Below are 15,548 nucleotides of genomic sequence, written 5' to 3'. Positions count from 1 at the left end.
ATACTTTACCTGAGTGCTTTCCCTTCCCTACTGTACATGAATGTCTCTCACGTCTAGCGACCTCTACTGCCACCATCAGCACTGGCGGAGTAAAAACTGCTCCTTTTGCAGGAGTTTCAAGCTAATTTTGTTTTGTTTGCTAAGATTTAAAAGGAAAAACATGTATTGAACTCTAAACCAAAAATTTGCTAATTAATTAATTAAATTGAGTTTAATAGTGTCAGAATCATAATTCCTTTATTAATCCCAGGGGGAAATTGCATAGTAAGGAACAAACAAAATAAAATCATGAGGTTTAGTACTAGCAGAAGTTTTTTTTTTTTTTAAGTTACAGCTATTAGTACTTCAAAGGGAGACCATATTACTGTCATAGAGCAATTCAAAGGGAAACCTTAAGCACAGATCTTAAAAACAATGTTCTGTTCTCACATCAAAAATGCTTTTATTTATTCAAACCATAAAAAACTGCATCAGACATCAGCTCACTTTCACACCTTCAATAAAATAGACAATAACTTTGTGCTCCTGTTGCGTGAAAAGTAATGCAAGTAATTATAAAGAAGGTAAAGGATGTATCTGACAGACGACTTGTTGCAGCACTAATGTTCAGTAAATGTGGTCTAATCCATTCAAATAGTGAATTGTTGTGCAGGCTCGATGTGTGCAGGTAAACTCTGCTTTCTTCAATGTCTGGGGATAAGGTGAGGTAGTCTGGCACAATCACACACACACAAACACCTCAGGGTATAAGATAACACAAATAGTCCGATTATTTTCACAGGCATCAAGTCAATGTGTTGGCTTTGGTTTGTCAGCAAACGTCAGAGTTTTCATCACATACAGAACTATTCCCATCAGAGGTGGCAGTAAAAAAAAAAAAAAAAAGCCTTTAAAAAAACACAACAGGCCATCCACAGGAGGACTCTGGGAATGTTTTCAATGACAAAAAGTGAAGATCGACAACAGGAATGTTTTTACTGTCGACATTAAGACATTTACCAAGTCATCCTTCCATCAGTGCAGAAACACACCATCCACATCCAGGGTCAGAGAGCCAATTATAAAAATAATTTAAACATCTTGTAACTTGATATTTTCACTGAAAACACTGTGCGTCTCCCACAGTCGTACATTACACATCTGCAAGCGCTGCGTATGAAAAAATAAAGGCTTGAGTCAGTGTCTTTGACTCAAGAGGAACTAAACAGTCAGTGTACACAGTTAAAAATAAGACTTTGGATATGCTATTGTTCAGAAGCCAGCGCTTTTCCTTTATCTCGTGTTTCAAGTATAACACAACGCTGTGGCTTTTCTCTCAACAACTAAAGCCTGTGTGCTCTGTTTCATCTCCTCTACAAACTCACTTTCCCAGCACCACTCAGTGGGAGCATGAGGGCGCAATGACGGCCTAGTTGACGGAGTTTGGTTTTTAGTAGAGATAATTTAGCAAAGTTTATCCATAGCAGCAACAGCTTAAGTCCTCTGAAAGCAGTTATTTCTTCCTGGTCCGTCGTGCTTGCAGCCGCTGACGGGCGCCGGGCGGCCTCGATCCGGCTCCGATAGAGAAGGAGGGAGCAGCTGGAGATCCTGGAAATAAAAGAGAAGATGCATTAGGGGACGTCACAAGGATGTTTTTTGTGTCTGTGCTTTGACGACTTACCGCCAAAAGGAACAGCGTTGAAGCCTTGGGCTGGAGTCCCAGGACTACCAAAGGGAATTGGACCAACAGCCGTGCACTGACCAAAGGATGGAGTCGGTGTGCCTGTCAAATCAAAGACAAAATTAAACAAAATCTAAAACTTTTTACTGGAATGACAGTAAAGTGACAGTTTGTCAGTTGATACAATAACAACATTCCACCTTAAGTCTGCAACTTTAAATAACTTCCTGTTTCCATCTACACTCCAAAAAAGGTCTTACTGACACCATTTAATTTGTGTTTATGCATGTGCCTTTTTGTCCTCTTATTGCATTCAAATTCTGTATTAATTAGCAATAACTTACTTTGGATTGAACAAATGACAAATGAGCATCCCAACCAGCAACAGTAAATCACATTTAAATTGTATCGCTATCCAGCTAAATGTGAAGTGGAAGTTGGATTGGGAATTTTTCTAATTTTGATATTTTTTTTTACATTTATTCAAACAAACTCATTGACATGCTCCCTTTGTAGTGTTAATTTGTGTTGGAGCAAACTAAAGGAAGTAAGGAAAGGAAATAAAATGCAAACCAAATCTTTAAAAAAAAAAAAAAAAAAAACTTTTTTCTTACCAAAAGTGGGTTTGTCAGAAGCTGCAGCTCCAAAGTTGAAGCTGTCCATCTGAGGGGCTGAATTGTTGGAAAGTGGTGTTCCAAACTGAGGACATGGAAGTCCAGCACTGAAATTAAATCCACCAGTAGCAGGCTGTGCGGGTGCAGCAGGGGTCGGCTGAGTACCGGCACTACCGAAGGCGAAGGTGGGGGCGGGGGCAGCGTTCTGAGTCTGTGTGGCTCCAAAGCTCGGTGGAGCCGGCGAAGCAGCAGATGGAACCGTGGTGGAGCCAAAAGCAAAACCAGTGGTGTTGGTCCCAAATGTGGGCTTGACTGGGGTGCTGAAGGTGGATGCAGATATGGCGGCAGGTGCCCCAAAAGGAAACGGGGTCGGGGCGGAGTTTGAGGCGGGTGTGGATGATGATGCTTCTCCTCCAAAGGGGAAGGGTTTGGGGGCTGCTGCTGAAGAGCTGAATGTGGACGGTGCAGAGGGTGGCTCAAACGTGGACTTTCCAAAGGCGAAGGTGGACTGGGTGGTGGTAGCAGCTGTAGTGGAAGCTGCATTGCTCATGGCAAAGCCTCCAAATGAAGGTGTGGTTGTGTTATGGGTGGAAGCTGCTTGCCCAAAGGCAAACACCTTCTGGGTGGCAGCCTGAGGTTCTGGCTTGGTGGCTCCGAACGAGAAGGGAGCCTGTGTGGGGATGGTGCTCACAGCAGTGGAAGCAGGAGCAGCGGCTGTGCTGGGACCGGCTCCAAACTGGAAGGTGCTCCCTGTGTTCTGCGCCTGCGCTGTGGCTGTGCTGGTACTGGATGGTGTGCTCCAGTTTCCAAACAGGGATGTAGCAGCAGGCTGCACCGCAGGCTGAATGGAGGTGATGGAACCAGTGGAGGGAGTGCTGGTGGTGGTCAAACCAGGGTAGGCGGGTGGGGGGACTGTTTTACTGCTCGTCAATCCTCCAAACACTGACATAGTGGTACTTAAAGACACTGAAGATACAGCGGAGGTGGTATTTGTGATGGATGACGCCTGTCCAAAGGCGGGGGATGAAGAAACCTCCCCAAAGATGGGCTTAAAACTCTGCACCTCGTGTTTTGTATCTGTCGAAGGGGTAGTAGCAGAGGTATTGACAGTAAAGATGGGCTTGAACTCTGAAGCGAGTAAAGGATTAGTGCTGCTACCGGACACAAAGCTGCTACTGCTGCTGCTGCTGCTAGTAACCATGGTACCAGGAGATGGGACAGATGCTGTGGTGACAGGATTTGGAGCAGACGACACAGTGCTGAACTGTGAAGTGAGACCAAACAGACCTGATCCAGCTACAGTCGTGCTGCCGATGGGTGCCTTAGTGACCTGACTTAACCCTTGAGCAAAGGATGAAGGCTGGGAAGCAGGAGGGAGCAGTGAGGCAGTCACTGAGGGCAACGGTGACAACATTGTAGTACTGGGTTGCGACGGTGTGGATGTGGCAGGGACTGCAAACATTATACAGAAGAGAAAGTCAAATCGATTAGACATGCTTTACTATATCAGATATTTTAGTCATAGACAGTTGTTATGTCTTCTGAGCATTAAACTACACAACAGCATTGTTTTTTCTTGTCTGTACAAATTTTCAATAGAATGAAGAGCTCACACTGATTACTTATTCAAGAACTAATGTGAAAAAAAAAAAAAGAGTTGTAAAGAATAAATAACCAGGACACTAAGGTAACAGCTGTTTAGATCATCAGAAAGTGAGTGCACCATCAACTGTATTTCCATAACTGACACATAAAAACAAGGTGTATCATGGGCACCTAATGTGTCATAACAACACCAGACAAAAACTATCTCGTCAAGTCGGTAATCACAGTTATCCACCTGTCTGCGTCAAGATTCATCTCAAGTACCTCAAAGTACTGGAACTATAGTTGAGTCCCTTACATTTCACTTAAACAGATATTGGTCCTAACTGGCTGCTACAACTGGTTCCAACTATTTAATTAAACTGATAAACTTAACGGTGTTTACGTTTTTGAAGTTTCTAATCACAAGAAGTATTCCTTTTCAAAACCAATACTTGCTTGAAGGCAAATATATCACATGTGTTGTAATGAAAGTTGAGGTAAAATATTATTCTTCATTGTATTTCAGTTTCTGTGTACAGTACCTGTGGTTATGCTAGCAGCTGGTACAACGCTGCCTGCTGGACTACTGATGTTCATCTTCAGAGCTTCGAGCAGTGACTTGGGGGCTTTAGGGGTGGTGGTTGTGGTGGTGGTGGCCGTACTGCTGCCGCTGCTGCTGCCACCTGGGCTGGGATCCAGGTTAATAACTGGAATAACAGAACTGGAGGGTGTGGGCAGAGGTGCTGCCAGAAGGCTGGACAGGGTGACAGTGGAGGTGGAGGCAGGCTGGGTGGAGGTGGAGGGTTGGGGAGAGAAAGATTTCTCTGGTTCTGGAGCTAAACCAGACAAATGATAGAAGTTAATTGTACAAACTCAGCATGTAAACTTGATTGAATACAGTATCTGCTGACTGACAGACAACTCACCTGGAGTTTCCAGAATCTTCTGGATCTTGCTGATACCAGCCTTCTTTTCTTCATCCAGATCTTTCACAGTGATTGTGTAACCCAGCTCAGGAGGTGGAGGCTGCAGATCAAACAACCATAAAAAAGAGGGAACTACATCCATACTGGTTTCCTTTTTGATCAGCCAAAGCAGCTTTTCTCACCAGAGAGATGTGATCATCTCGGTTACGAGACACCAGCTGGATCTTCCGTTTCCTCTTCCCTCCACTACCAGTGGAGTCTGTTGTGCTAATGACTGGAAGCTTGGGGATGGGAGTCAATTTGGCTAAAACAAAAGTTAGAAAGAAAAAGAAAAAAAAAACGCACACAAATAAGTCTCACTTGTTAAGTCTCACTTGTTTAAATTGTTTTATACAAAATGTTTGACACAAAAAACCAACAGCATTTTTGAGTCAGACATTCCAAAAATAATTCTGGAAATGCCAGACTAAATGAAAATACTTATGCTAAGATGCTCAAAAAAATTACATTACTCACAAGTATCCAGTGCCTTCTCTGAGGAGGCCTGGTCAGACCTCACTGAAGCTGCTGAGCTCGGCGATGGCCCATCATCTTCTCTAGAATTGAAAAAGTTATAACTTAGACAAAACTAAACACAATTAAGCCTCAGGAGAAAAGCAGGGACAAACCTGGGCCTCTTGGGAAGTCCCTCTGGTGTCTGACAGCGAGATGACCCGGGGCTGGACAGAGGAGAGCTTGGTGCTGATCGTTTCTTCCGCTGTGTGGGAAAAGGTTTAGAGCTTTGAAACTAGAAGTTGTCTTTTTTAAGAGTGTGGCATTAATGTAACATTTAAAACATTACCTGGCTGATGCCCAGGGAGGAGCTGTACGAGCTCTGGATGGCATTTCTCCTGCAGCCTGGTGATCCTCTCTGAGCGTGGCCACTGCCTGAGCTAATGGAGGAGGTGCGAGACCTCTTCATGATGGACTCTTCTGCTAACGAGGAAATAACCCGTTTCAGGTTTCCTGGCCTGAAAAATAAATAAGAAAAACATGCTCAAATAAAAATGGCTTACAAACACAAAATGTGACGGGACTACAATGGAAAACAAACTCACTTAGGAACCAGCTGTGATGGTGTTCCATTGGGCAACATAGGCTCAAATGCAGAGTGTGAACTTCCACCACTCTCGTTACGCCTGCGGGGGAAATAAGGGTAATTTAAATAGATTCCCCTCAATTAGGTAAATGTATGAAAGTAAAAATCCCTTAGGATTGAACAAAACTAAAATATATAAATAATAGGGATGTCCCGATACAACTTTTTCACTTTCGATACGATGCCGATATTGCAGCCTTGAGTATTGTCCGATACAATATCAACACGAATCATACATACTTTTATTTATTTTGTAGTGTGGAATGTTAGAAAATCATGTGATGATCATGTGATGTTACTCAAACACAGAACAATAGTCAGCAACAGTAGGTATGAGAAAAACTGACCCATTTATTATTAACCAATTGGTTACATAAATGTTAACCTTCAACATAATATCTACAGTATTCTACAATTGAATAAATATAATATATATCAGATATTTTAGATGCAGTCCGATAAAAGCAGATATCCGTTTTCTGGCTGATATCGGATCGGGACACCCCTACTCAATAAACGTCGTCTTGATTATTTATATAAAAAAGTATTTTTAGATTGTAAGGAATTAAATGGAATGTCTCAACAAACAGCACCAAAATAACATTTTAATTGTTTTGTCGATGGATAGATTTCCAATTCCATTAGCATCTTAAAAAAAACAATCCCAGACAAAAAACATCAAATACAAATACATACCTTCTTTTGCTTTTATGCTCAGCAGAGAAACTCCTGTCCTCATCCTCCACATCTCTCTTGCGGCTCTCCAACACCCTGAGGACGCTCTCTCTGGAGCACGGATCAGCTGTGGCTGCCCTGGAAAGCACTGGAGAGCTGAAATGGCTCAGACTGAAGGGAAGAAAATACAGGGTATTAAAAAACACACACCCACACTTCCCAGTGATCTGTAAATGTAATTCATCCCACTTGTTATTACCTTGTTGTGTTGTGGTTTGGCCTGGCGATTTTTACAGTTACCGGGCGGAGGGATGGCGGGGAATTCAGAGGATTAAGGACATTTTTCTTTGTGAAGCCATCCCACCTGACAGGAGGCAGAACACCCACAGAGGGAACCCCAGGCTGCTGCAGAGGATAGTGACGCTGTGGGGTGATGGTGAACCGACTAAAGGTACCCAGAGGCTCCCTGCACACAGACAGACTTTTTGTTATATTTTATGAATTTGCTTTGTATACTTGCATGAAATCCTAAAAACAACTTTGCTCCACTTTCAGTTTGAAAACCTAATAGTTTTGGGTATTCAAAAGTTTTATGCTTACCAAAAATCAAAAAAAGATTTTGAATATTCCCATTGCATTATCTTCTGGGAAATGAGAATAGTTGTTCTTAGTTTATTAATTTGTTTCCATACATAATGTTTTATATGTTTTTAACAAAAAAACAACCCTGTTTTATCTACATTGCATATGTTTAACTTTTATTCTGTTTATAACAGTTAATGTACTCGGGAAAGACCCCATTGAACTTTCACAGGAAACCAGGTGTTGGTAGTAGTGCATCTTAAAATACTATACAGTATTTCAATAGTTAGTCCCTGTTGGTTAGTTTTTTCTCCTTCACTGGATTTTATTTTGATTAAAATGTTCACTAAAATCTCGCAGATTCTGTTGAGCTACTTTTGTTTTTAGCAACATTTCTCTTTTGTGAATCAATAAAGTATGTTCTTAATTTAAATTTATATTAATGTTGTTTTGCTGCTGTATTATCAAATCCTAACCACTACCAAGTGGATTTCAATGGGAGCATTGATCTGATAACCGTACCCAGTGAATGACAGCCTCCTGATGGGAGTTTGAACAGCATAGTTGGGTCTGCACAGTCTCTCCCGAAGCTGCTCCCGGGGATTTCTTCCCGGTCTCGGCCTCCCGGTGTCGGCTGCTGGACTCCCGGGCTTCCCGATGTAACTCCCCATGAGGAAATCCCGGGGGCTGCACAAGAATGAGTCACTGCTGAGTGGTTCCCTCCGATTCCACCCACTATGTCCTGAAAATCCCTCTGACTCCCGGAGCTGGGCTCTGTTATTCCCGCCGTGCTTCGTCTTCCCCCGAATTCCCACCGACACGCCGGTCCCCCCGAGCCCACTCAACCAACGCCGGAGAACGGTTGGGACGTTCTGCCAAGCCCGGGGATTCAGGCCTAACCTGGCGGGAAAAGGTTCTCCGCTCTTGTAAAAGCAAACAACGCAGCAAACAGCGAGGATTAAAGTGACATAAAAAAGAAAAGGAAAACAATAAAAAGTCCCAGATAGCAGCAGAAAAGCGAAGAGCAGAAATATGTGTTTCTTTCTAGGAGACATGGCGGCACCGCGCCGCAAAAACACTCTCATTACCCGACATGCTCTTCTTCTCTTCTTCTTCTCAACAGACGACGTCCTAATGTTTACTGCGCTTCTCTCACAGCGCCACCATCAGGCAAACACCGTGTTTGTGTTTGAATCAGCAACTTTGTGAATGCTTAATTTATTATTCATAATTTTAAACTTAAGCAACACCTAACCTGGTCAAAACCATGTTATGAAGTGGATCAGATCTGAGGGAGTACAAAACCTCTGCCTCCTGGTGCGCAGCACTACTGTTATTGCTCATCACTGTCATCATGGATTGACAGTACTCCCACTTAAAAAGATGAGAGGCCTGTAATTTAAAAAAAAAAAAGTGATGTGGAAAACAGAAAACAAAAAAACGCATATGCATTCAAATGTATAAAATATTTATAAAAATCGAAAATCGAATCGAAATTGCAATATCTGTCAGAAAAATCGCAATTAGGTTTTTTTTGGTCAAAATTGTGCAGCCCTAATTGATATTAACTTTTGTTATTGACCAAATACTTATTTTCCACCATAATTTGCAAAAACATTCATTAAAAATCCTAAAATGTGGTTTCTTGGATTTTTTTTAACTCATTTTTTCTCTCATAGATGAGGTATACCTATGATGAAAATTATAGGCCTCTTTCATCTATTTAAGTGGGAAAACTTGCACAATTGGTGGCTGACTACATACTTTTTTGCCCCACTGTATCTTCATTATATTTATATAAGATCATAAACTGTTCCTCCATTGTAAACATCTGCCAGGTTCTCCATTGATTGGTCAGACGCTGCAATCTCCACCCCTCTTATGTGAGCGTGCACTTACCCAGGCTGAAAACACTTGGCTTAAATTAGCTTGTTGTGACAGGGAATGTTTGGTTAGTTGAAGCCCGCTTACGGACATTAATCCAGGATGTAATTATCTAAATTCTTAGCATAGGGCCTAAGAGAAGCTATACTGAAGTTATCATTGTGTTTGGTTATTTTCTAAATATACTATTACAGACTATAAGCAGCAGGTTTTGTGATGCCACAGTAAGGAAATATGTCTTTGCTCCACTAATGCTAATGCTGATGGAAGCTTCACGTAGTTCCAGCGTGGTCTGCCTCCACAGTTTTAATAAACTGAATGGTAAGATCCAGAACTGTCTACATAACCTTCAACCTCCCAAACAAAAGCACAGACATTGGATTTTACAGGATGGTTTTACTTTTGCACAATCAATATAACATTAAGCAAATGAAATACTTTGAAAAACATGGCGAACATGTTAAATCAGAGCAGAAATATAAACACCCTGAGAACAGTAGATAATTGGACTATTTGTATTTAATGGATTATAACGTTTGAAAAAGAGAGATTTAAAACTGTCGCAGAGAAGTTTGGTTAGAGTTGAAACATTTTAATGTTTTCTTGAGTATTCAAGCATTTTCATAACTTGAAGAAAAATCTACAAGTCGAATATTTCATATTTTTAAAGATAGCAACATATTTTAGAATCACAAACAACATTTGAGATCACAGACAAATGAAAGATGACTTTTATTTTCTAACGCACAGCTGTGCTCTTGTCTTTTGCACTAAGGAGGGACATTTGAACCTCAAACGTTTTGTCAAACGCCCCGTAATCCACACGAAATGCTCCCTTCTCCAGAGAAATGCAAGATTCAAAGCGGTGACCCCAAAGGATCTCGTCTTCAGTGTAGGATGTCCTCGCCTGACATGTCATCCCTGCGACACAGGAAAATATCAGAGATTCAGTCAAAAGATCATTCAAAAGAACCAAAAAACACAGGCTGTGAGATTAGTTTGAGTAAAATAATGTATGGATCCAATGCTTTTAGAGCATAAGTGGCAAACTCGTGGTCCGGGGGCCAAATCCGGCCCTCTTTGAGTATTCAATTCGGCCCACAGGAGAAAGTAAAAAATGACACAGAAAACATGAATCATTGTGTAAATGAAACTGAATAATAATTGCAGTTTTTCTCAGTGCTTATATCGAATGATTGCAGTCATTTCTAATGTTAAAAGTATTGTGGAGGATGTTATTTTGGCTTCAAAATCTGAGTGGATCATCAAGACTATTGGTCCTCCTATTTGTCAATCATTCTGGTGATATGTTCACTTAAGGCCGGTGTACGTACTCGTCCCCAGCTAGTTTTTGCTTGCTGCGCATGCGCACTTTTCACTTACCGGTGGCGAGTCTGACATAGTGGGAAAAGTGCGAATTTTCTTATGGAAAGTAAGCTTGTATGAGCGATGCCGACATCAACTTGTGAACAGGGCTGTGCACGAGGAAAACTGGGCTCGTGCACGCTCTGTCCCACATATTTAATAGGCGTTCCCTCTTAGGAGCAGGTAGAGTGTTGTGCATGTGCATTTTTTTAAAAAATGGAGAGGGTGTTTTTTTTCTAAAGTTCGGGAAAATCCTCCTCTATACCTTTAAGTTGTTGAAAAAACTCAAAATTCATACAAAACCATTCACTTTTCCTCAAATTATTACATAATATTTCGGTTAATAAATAGAAATTGGTCATAAAATCTAGAAAAATTAACATGAAGATCCTGTTGGGACTGATATCTATAACTAAATTCTTAGATATTGTCACTTTCTTACATATTTAGTATTTTATACATATGTAGAAGTGTAAATTATGGCACAATAATGTTGAAATTACTTGTTTTCCTGCTTAAAATTTGTGGCGCACTTGAGATCAAAATGCTCTGTAATTAGCCCCTGAACTGACATGAGTTTGACACCTCTGTTTTAGAAGAAGCTTTGAATATTTTTATACAAACCAGAGGTTTCCACGATGCCCTCTAAGATCACAATGATCTCAAATATCTCCCTCTTCAGGCGTTCGGCTCCAACCTCCCAGAAGGGACTGCTTTCATTGATAAAGTGGGTAATGGTTTGAGGCTCCACCAGGAGCAGCCTGTCTCCTCCAGTGTCGTAGCCCAGGTTGATCTCCGACTGCTCCAAGGGGATGAACTCGCCCTCTTTGGTCTGTCTAGACCTGATCAATTTGGCGCGGATCTTGGCGTCGACCATGTGGCTCTCTCTCAAATCTCCAATCCTAAAAAGCATGCAGAGCTTCTCGTCGCGCTCACAGATGACGCAGTGCTTGCTGAATATCAGGGTCTGGGCTCTCTGCTGTGGCCTGGAGATCTTCACAAACATGCAGCCCACCATCAGTGCGTCAATGATGGAGCCGAGGATGGACTGGACCATCAGGATCACTGCTCCTTCAGAGCAATTTGCTGTCACCATCCTGGATCCGTAGCCAATCGTCCTCTGGCTCTCTAGGGACAAGAGCAAAGCTGAGAGGAAACCGTCAACATTTTCAAAGCACGCCTGCCAGTCAGGGTCACCGACATGAACGAGGTCATCACGCAACCAGGCACCGAGAAAGTAGATGCCTCCAAATCCCACCCAGGTGAAGATGTAGCACGCAGTGAAGACCAAAAGAAACCAGCGAGATCGAAGGTCCACTAATGTGGTGAAGATATCAGACAGGAAGCGGCTTTTGTCAGTAATCGGGCCTAGATTGACCCTGCACTTCCCGTCCTTGGTAACGTATCTCTGGCGCTGATGGCTGGTGCTGATGTGTAGTGAGACCTCCTCGCCCAGCAGCTTGCTACGTTTCTTGTGGCTCTTCAGGACATGAAGCTTCTCTGCAGAGAGGTTGTTGTTGTTGCTGCCGGCAACCAAGCACTTGGATTGCCATCTGGAACTGAAGCGTTTGAGGTTCTTGCTGCGATTAGAATGTTGGCGCTTTGGGACACTCTCCGCTGGGTCTGACTGGGCTGCTTGGATGGAGAGCTGGTGTGGGACAGCATGATGAGGGGATGGACTGCAGGCGCTCAGAGTCTGGGTTTGAGGCTCTTCAAGGGGAGGTGGGAGGGTTGAGAGGTTTAGGTGGTTGGAGTTATGGAGCAAAAGGGGTCTCTTTGTGATCATCATGGAGACAAGCGTGGATTTAGCTGCAGCCTGAAATGAAAGACAAGAAGTAAGACTCAGACTCTGGTGGGGCTCTCCTTCAAATCATCTGATTGAATCATTGCTAGCTCTTTTTCTGTTCCACTTCCTGGTTGCAGCACCGACCAATTGGGACTATATGGAGAGGTTAAATCTAAGGTAGTATACTATCTAAAACGGGCTGGATAGGGACTCTGCAGGGCTGGACTTGGCTTCTCCTGCTCTCAATGGACCCAGGACCATATCTGCCTTATGTGAGTTAAGTTTGGGAGATGTTTTCCCTTCTCCCTTTGGTCTCATCAAGAAGATCCTATTCACCTGATTGCTTTCCCTGCACTATTTAAGATGTTTGTTGTCATCTCCCCCTCACTCTGTCTGTCTTTGTGCTGCTAATCATTCAGGTTTGTACCAAGTCCCTCTCTAAAAACCCACCTCAAAGGTTTTTGTTTTATTTTTTACAAATAATAAAATGTACAGTAATTCAAGGCAGCGTATACAAAAGTCTTGTTGAATCTTCAAATAAACCCTAATTCCCCCACTGTGGGACAATACAATGTTTAATCTTAAACATGCTTATTTAAACAACCTGTGTTTAGGCTGAGTTCAAAGGCAACACAGTCCCTCAGTAAACGCCTGACTCGTGTGTTCAGGGCAGCTCCATGAGCCTTAATGACGTTACTTCATCAGCTTGACACAGGGTTTCATCAGTCGCGCTTGGTCTGATCAGCATCGCAGTCGTCATACTCCAATTTATTACACATGTGGGGATTATCGTTAAAGCCTCAAAATTAATCTGAGAAACACCAAAGAAACACAGATTGGAGAAGATTAGAGCCTGTGTTTGTCGGGGGGGGGGGGGGGCTCAGAAGGCGTATTGTGCAGATGTTGTGTGCAGATATTGTGTCGTGCTTATTGTATTGTAAGCTGGTACATTCAAACACATGACACTAAGAAATGTGAGTCCTCACTGTGTGACAACCAGTCAAACGTCTATCACCATATACTGTACTTGAATGAATATTTGATTCAGAACAATGAAAATAAAACAAATAAAACAAAAGTAAAGATAAATATAAACATCAGTCTGAAAGAGAGTAGGAAACATGGCACTTATGAACAGATAACCCTTTTTTATATACAGTATATATATATATATATATATATATATACAGTATTTGTATAAGTGTACCTACATGGAGAGAATCCTAATCAATTAAATGGTTGACAAAAACACCACAAAAACAGTAACAGGTCTTTGTACAACAACACTTTTAACTGAGCCTTTTGACTGTTGTTTTGTAACATTGTATCCAAACCATTTTCTCTTGAAAATGATAATGTATTTATCAATGGGATTAGCTTTATAAAAAAAGAAGAAACCCAAATTGTTAAAAATGTAATAATTTAATGAAATGTAACATTTAATTTGGAATGTTATCATTGGTAAAGCTTAATAACTAATTTGCTTTAAGCTCATTAAAGGTACAACAATCAATCATTACTATTAATTAATTGCATTGATCGATTATTCTTCACTTTTTCACTTCCGATACAATACCGATATCGCAGCCTTAAGTATTGGCCGATACCGATATCAATCATCATCTGATGCGATATCAGAACAAATCCTACATACTTTTATTACTTATCTTGAAGTGTGGAATGTTAGAAAAGGCTTGATCATGTTCAAGTTCACTTCAGTTATTTTTTACTGTCAGTATAAGGTGGGAACAACTGAGGGCGCGGACAAAAACTTATCGGAGCGCTTATATCGGATAGTTCAGATGCAGTCCGATAAAATTCGATATTGTTTTCTGGCTGATATTACACCGACATCCGATAACAATATCGGATTGGGACACCCTTATTAATCTCCATCAACGTACATTACATTAATATCTGTGCTAAGGTAGATTTGAAGCAAGCGTTAATCTTGTCAAAAACTACACAATACAAGTAAAAGTAGCTCAGTCAAAAATATCACTGAAAATACTGAGGCATTTGCATGAAAAAATACTTAAGTATTGAAAGTAATCGGAAATCTTGAACATAATTTTCATCATCATCATAATTGCAAATAAGACACAGCTGATGCACATTCTGTTACTGTACATGTTTATAGTAGTGAGTCTACACGGTGTAGTGTTTATCAAACTACCATTAAATGTAGGTTTGTGTTTAATTAAAACTGCATAAAAAAACAAAAACAAATCACCATTATTCATAAACAAAGAGCTGGTCAATAGACTCAACGTTACACAAATAAAAGTTAGTGTGAGTTTAGAAAAAGTACTCAGTAACGAGGGCATCCATGGGAAAGTAATGGAGTAAAAAGTAAAATATTTATCTTTGTATAAACTCCACAAAAATAATACTCAAGTAAAGTCCAGATACTTGAAAATACTACTTAAGTACAGTACTTGAGTACATTTACTTATAGTTACTGTCCCTCACCTAAATTGCCTAAATTGGTGTGATCTCTTCCTTTCATCAAAAACATCTCTAATCGTAAAAGTGTATTCATTCAACATTGAAAATATAAAACATTGAAAATAAAAATGATCCTGAAGCAAACTTTACTTTATCTTTGGCTATGTTAACTTAATGTGTGTTCTGTGACACCACACTGGATGAAGATTTCCTCCGTTTACAGAGCATGGGATCACCACGGTAGTCCTTTTTTCGTTATTTCAACTAGAAATCATACAATCCCCTCTCCTTCACGTTCTCATTCAGACTGCAGGCGAGAACGTGTTTGGATGAGAAGCTGAAGAATGCACAGGATGTCCAGCTGATCTATTGTTGTCTTATTGCATGTGAATGAAAATGTGTGCAGCCGTGCATGAGTTTAAAGACAATCTGACATTCCTGTGTGCATGATGATGCATTTGTTAATCCAAAACCTGGGTTTACAACTACAAGTTACCGGTGGAAGAAATCATAAATTGATTTTAAAATTACTAAATGGTTTTGTGTACAGACTTATCTATTTTTAAATAAAGTTCTGTTTATATTTTATTTGTTTTCTGCCCTAAATGGATTCCTGCTCTTCATGATCAGAGGTCCTATATTTATGAAAAATATGTCCCCCAAAAAAATGACAAAACAAACATCAAGCAAACAGTAGAGTTGTGAGTCTCTTCTAATTGTTTCTAAGGTTTACACAGTTACACTGTCAGAGAGAAAGAGAAGTGACGTACCTCTGCCAAGCATCCCACGCTGTGGAAGAAGAATTAAACTTCAGTAAGATCATCAGGTTGTCAGGAAGACGAAGGAAACCTCTGCTGCAGATGTTTAACTGACCAGATGTTTG

The 15,548-nt window shown here is 41.0% G+C and overlaps 2 protein-coding genes across 2 annotated transcripts; both read right to left on the bottom strand.

Moving 5' to 3' along the window:
* Window positions 1–420: 420 nt before the first annotated feature.
* Window positions 421–8,283, bottom strand: pom121 (POM121 transmembrane nucleoporin). Its single transcript, XM_028467172.1, has 13 exons — window positions 7,705–8,283; window positions 6,860–7,066; window positions 6,622–6,771; window positions 5,885–5,965; window positions 5,629–5,797; window positions 5,456–5,544; window positions 5,304–5,383; window positions 4,970–5,091; window positions 4,788–4,887; window positions 4,404–4,697; window positions 2,275–3,726; window positions 1,661–1,762; window positions 421–1,587 (listed from the first exon to the last, which is right to left on the bottom strand). The coding sequence occupies exons 1-13, from the start codon at window positions 8,265–8,267 to the stop codon at window positions 1,493–1,495; spliced, it is 3,504 nt and encodes a 1,167-aa protein (XP_028322973.1). The 5' UTR covers window positions 8,268–8,283; the 3' UTR covers window positions 421–1,492.
* Window positions 8,284–9,805: 1,522 nt separating this feature from the next.
* LOC114476043 (G protein-activated inward rectifier potassium channel 3-like) lies at window positions 9,806–12,220 on the bottom strand. Its single transcript, XM_028467288.1, has 2 exons — window positions 11,056–12,220; window positions 9,806–9,987 (listed from the first exon to the last, which is right to left on the bottom strand). The coding sequence occupies exons 1-2, from the start codon at window positions 12,218–12,220 to the stop codon at window positions 9,806–9,808; spliced, it is 1,347 nt and encodes a 448-aa protein (XP_028323089.1).
* Between the last annotated feature and the right edge of the window lie 3,328 nt (window positions 12,221–15,548).

Source organism: Gouania willdenowi, chromosome 14, assembly GCF_900634775.1.
Source record: "Gouania willdenowi chromosome 14, fGouWil2.1, whole genome shotgun sequence".
Lineage (NCBI taxonomy): Eukaryota > Metazoa > Chordata > Actinopteri > Blenniiformes > Gobiesocidae > Gouania > Gouania willdenowi.
Note: the sequence above shows the minus strand (reverse complement) of the source record. Positions and strands in the feature narration are given on the sequence as shown.